Source organism: Elephantulus edwardii, unplaced genomic scaffold, assembly GCF_000299155.1.
Source record: "Elephantulus edwardii isolate Elephantulus edwardi_28Jun2011 unplaced genomic scaffold, EleEdw1.0 scaffold00071, whole genome shotgun sequence".
Lineage (NCBI taxonomy): Eukaryota > Metazoa > Chordata > Mammalia > Macroscelidea > Macroscelididae > Elephantulus > Elephantulus edwardii.
The window spans coordinates 1158775-1163804 of NW_006399821.1; the positions used below are offsets into that span (position 1 = coordinate 1158775).

Sequence of the window (5030 nt, forward strand, 5' to 3'; positions counted from 1 at the left end):
ACACTTGTACTATATTTTGGCATGTGAGCAACATACCTATCAAATGAAAGAGACTATTTTCCTGATATGGCACTTTTCCCTCTATAAGATTAAATGCTAAGATCTACTGTCTTAAAGGCCACAAAAGTTTTACCAATGTGTTATTTCAATGCCCACCATGAGGAAGCAGCAGAATATGAGGGAAGTGGTCCCAGTATCCACCCTGCTTTTCAAGACTTAAAACACGGCTCCACCAGCTTTCAAATGGTTTTCTTTTGCTTTGTCTTAAGGTTTTTAAAAATATAAAACACAAACCCAAACATATCTAATATTTCCTAGGGCACAGTAAAAAATACCTCTATTTTTCAAAAGCCTTCTTTGAAACCAATCTTTCTTAAAAATCTGTTTTGTGGTCATGCGTCCTGCCCATTTTCTAAAAGGCTAAACTGGCAGCAAAGAGAGCTGCACACACACACACGCACACGCACACATGTGCATGAGTGTGGGTGTAGGCACACGAGTGCATTCTGGCTGACACCAAACCTGAGGCAGCTTGTGTGCCAGCAACATTTGCTACAGGCATCTTGAGACTATTCACCTTCCTGCAGATGGGACAGTTTAAGTATAGAGGTTTTTAAAAGTCACATAATGCTTCCTACTCCCCTACCTCCCTGGTCTTAAGCAGTGTGGTGTGTGTGCTCCACTACCTTGTAGAGGAGAACACCTCCTACATGCCTTACTTCCTGGGTCTTGTCCAGTTTGGTGTGTGCTACAGAACCTAGCAGAGAAAACATCAAACTAAAGAACAGGTAAGAACTACAGATGGACACCTGCTTGCCCCTCCTGGCATTCTGGCTGTGTTTAATACTATGTAGCACAACTGGTCTAAGAATGGGATATCCCAATACAAGTTCTCTTTTGGGTTTAAACAAAAAGCCTCAAAATAAACCACTGCCCACAAGTTAATTCTGACTCGGCAATCTTGTAGGAGGGTAGACCTGCTCCCACAGGGCTTTTGAGGATGTAATCTTGATGGAAGCTGGTTTGCTGCCTTTCTTTCTCCTGTGGTGACTTTTGGGTTCAAACCACCAACATTTTGGTTAGTAGTTGAGCCCTTAACTACTGAGCCACCATGACACTTTTACATGCACTAAAATGGCACTGAAATCAAGGGAGGGTTAACCACAGCAATTCCCATTTTGTTCTTCTGTACATTATAATGTAGGAAAACTTCATTCCTGACATCTAGCTGTGAGGTGTCTTTTTTTAGGTGCTTTCTCCTGTGTAAATTCATTCAACTCAGACTAAACGGTGACTCATAGCTGGCCTTTCTGCAGGTTTTTAGGGGCTGTAAATCTCAGAATACAAAGCTCTCTTTCTTAGAGCTACTGGTGGATTTGAACTACCAGAGAGGTGCCTTTGCGCTATCAAAAAGCACAGCTCCCTACAGACTAGGCCACCAAAGCTCCCTGCAAATTCATTCAGAGGCATAGAATTCTCCATTTCCCGAGGTGTGACAAATTCTTAACTCACTTCAAAAATATTCTCTGTAAGTATCTCATTCCCAGCTCAGATAGACAACAAAAAAAGGCAAGAAAAGACACAGAAATCACCTTCTATAATACACACTCATTATCCATACAGCTCCTACATAATAAACAGAATTATTTCAGCTAATATAGCTTCTAATATTGATTTCATCTGGAAATAGCTTTGTGAGTTTCTTGCCAGCATTATACAAAACAGCAGTATTTCTTCCACCAGGACTTGGAGAGGTTTTTCATCTTGTCTGGAGTCCGGCTCTTGGGCTTCTTTGGCTGTTGTTGAGTGTCTGAGTACTGAATGCCAGCAACTATGGCTGCGTCAAAGACTTCTTTCAGGTTTTTCTGAGTCAAAGCTGAACATTCTATATAAGAGGAAGCTTTGATTTCTTCAGCACAGAACTTGGCCGCCTCTTCAGGCACGGGCTTCTCTTTGCATTTGTCCAATTCAATGAGGACTTTGACATCTTCTCTGAGATCTGACTGAGTTCCGACCAGGATGATGGGGGCTTTGGGGCAATGACACCGGATCTCAGGGACCCACTTCTCACTCACATTCTGGAAGGACGTAGGGCTCACCACACTGAAGCACAGCAGGAAGATGTCTGTGTTTGTGTAGCATAGAGGCCTGAGCTTGTCAAATTCATCCTGCAAGAAAAAGAAACATCCAGACATTATTCATCCAAACAACTGTCATCAACCAACAATTCAGTCTTAATAGTTTCCCTTAAAAGAGTCCGGCAGGTAACTAAAAGCCACTGGTTGTACAGAAGAAACCACGATCCTGCCATCTAATGGGAGTCCATGCTACCAAAGCAGACATAACAACTTTCTTCTTCAGTGGTCTGTTTTAATACTCAACACATTGCTGCTGAGGTGGAAAACAACTCATAGCTGAACCTCAAGTGAGTTTTAGTGTGAATTGCACAAGAGGAGATTGCCCATCTTTCTTCCATAGAGCTGCTGGTGGATTCAAACCACCGGCCTTTGGATTGATAAAACAACTTCTCACCCACTAGGGCATCACAGCTTCCTGCTCTCACACTTGCTGTGTGCCATCAAGTCAGAACCAACTCACAGCTATTGGAATGGACTCATAGCTTATCCTCTGGTAGATTATCAGAGGCAGTTAATGGCATGGGATGAGATTACCTATCGTTCTCCTTTGAAGAAGCTGGTGGATTTGAACCACATGTCTTAGGGTTCGGCCTTCTTACCACAAGGCCAGGAGGGCTCTCTATGCTATAACACTAGGGCTGCCATAAAAGTTTAAGAATCAGTTCTCATGATCCACTTACAATTTATAGAAAAAGCACTCAAAGTAGATGAATTTTATAAATAACAATTTAGCCTTTAGCCCAGAATAATTCAGACTTTTTATCTGGACCCTTGGTCCCTAGCTATGCTTGTAAAACAGATTCTATCAGTATTTGTCTCTGGATTTCAATGTGGCACCAATAAATCACAGTCTTTTACCACAGCACTTCTCTCTCTAAGACTGCAGCTTGGTGACAACAGTGGTAATGTGGCAGTGGTACTGGCCTTACCTGCACCATTCACTCAGAATGGGAGGGTGATGGTGACCAGACAGCCTGGTCAGCCAGAAATAGGCCTCCTTCTTTTTGCTTCCTCTTGTCTTTCTGGTGCATGAGTCATGCTACTGATAATTTCTCAATGGCCAGAAATAAGTTAAACATTATCCAGTCATTTTGTTACTCAACTTGCATTACTTATAAACTAAGGCATAAGCATTAGTTTCTGCCTATAGCTTTTTCTTCTAGGTATGAAGAAAATCTCTGTTTTATTTGAAAGTCCTTTCTGCACTTGAGACCCCACATTACCACGCTGTGTTGGAGGGGGGCAAGAGCCAACTAACAAGCACTTAAGTGAACTGGCCAAGATGATGAGAACTGAGTAAGGGGTGCCAGCCATTTGCTGGTCTTCTAGGAGTAAAGGTTAGCAGACTACTGCAGTTTCTTAGTCTCTTAGTGCTACTCTTGCTCTGAAAGAGTTGGCACCAGAGCTCAAGCAAGCACATGGCAGCTCACTTCTGAATGCTTTTTAATATAATGTTACCTCTGTTAACAGAGGATCTCAGAGTAAATTGTACCCAAATTTGAGATCAGTTTTAAATCAATCCCTCAGGGATCCCTATACTTCACCTTCAAAATGCCAGTCATCTTGCATGAGAAAAAGGCTGGCACAAGAAAAGTCTGGGTTTGTGACAAGGGTTTGGAAACCGGACTTCACTAGACCTCTTTTAGAGTCTGTCTCATGGGCTCAGAAAGCAAAACAGAAATTAAACCCTGCTGCTCACTGCCTGATCAGAAACCATAGATATTTGCTAAAATAAATGCAAGACACATTAGCACGAGGAGGCCAGCTGGAACACTCTGCTCAGGGAAATGTGCTCTGAAGCCAAGCGGTTTGTGTGAGCTTGCCAGAGCCAGGTCTGAGTATGAGAACCAAACAAGATACAGTTTGGTGGCTGGGTAAGGGTGCAGATGGCAGGCAGCTCCACTAGGACACGTCCTTCTGATCAAGCAGCAGCTGGATTTCCCCCCAAGTATTTTCACAAGAACCTCCTAGGTCTGAAGGTTGAAAAATCTTCAGCTCCCACGGTTGGCAGTCTGAAGTGAACTACTTTTATTTCATTCCTTTCTTTTCAATGTTTCTTTCTTTTATGCCAAAGGTTTCTTTCTTAATGTTCTCAGTTTCTGATCTATTTTCACTTTAGTAAAACTCTGCAGCCACTGTTAAAAAAAAGTCCTACTAACATGTACATATCATCATACAGGGAAGAGTTGGAAGTCAGAGGAAGATCCTCTAAGAATGGGTAGACCCAGCGAGTGTAACAGTGGGCTCAGGCATATCAGAGCCATGATCATGAAGGATAGGGTGAGGTTCTGATATGCTGTTTATAGGGAGTCCTTGTTGGCAAAAATAACCCTCCAAAATGAGAAAACCCAAAGGCACAAGATGTAATTTCCAGTCTCTCAGCACTAGAGCTAGCTTCTCGTCATTCAGTTCAGCGTCTAGTAAAGCCTGCATTCGAGCTGCCTCTTCTGACTACCTGTGCCTATCAGGGTTTCTGAGACCTGACCAGTTAGCACAGATGAATTCCATGAATTAGAGCAGAGATGAATTCGATCAGCTGGGTTAATGCTAAGAAAACACTGCTGGTGTTGATTCAAGTCTGCTGAAAGATTATCTGGATTAGCTTTGCTAGTAGTCAAAGCAAATGCTAAGATTTTTCTGGTACAGTTTTAGCTAGAAAAATAAATCAAGCATTCTGGGAAAGGTGGGCAGTTGTCAGTTTAAGAGAGAAAAAACTCAATGAGATGGACAAAGTGATGACAATGATGAATTAAAACATGACAGCAATTGTGATCATCGATGGCTTGGGACAGAGTGATGTGCTGTTCACAGGGTCGTGTGAGTCACAGTTAACTCAAAGGCACCTAACAACAATTACATATATATATATACACACACTATATATATACACAC

The 5030-nt window shown here is 42.3% G+C and overlaps 1 protein-coding gene across 1 annotated transcript in view; it reads right to left on the minus strand.

Moving 5' to 3' along the window:
- Nucleotides 1-1648: 1648 nt before the first annotated feature.
- LOC102867152 (rho-related GTP-binding protein RhoU-like) overlaps nt 1649-5030 on the minus strand; it is a 9642-nt gene continuing 6260 nt past the window's right edge. The window contains exon 3 of the mRNA XM_006888699.1: nt 1649-2168. Within this exon, the coding sequence (XP_006888761.1) occupies nt 1713-2168 (456 nt within the window). The 3' untranslated portion in view covers nt 1649-1712. The remainder of the gene's footprint in view (nt 2169-5030) is intronic.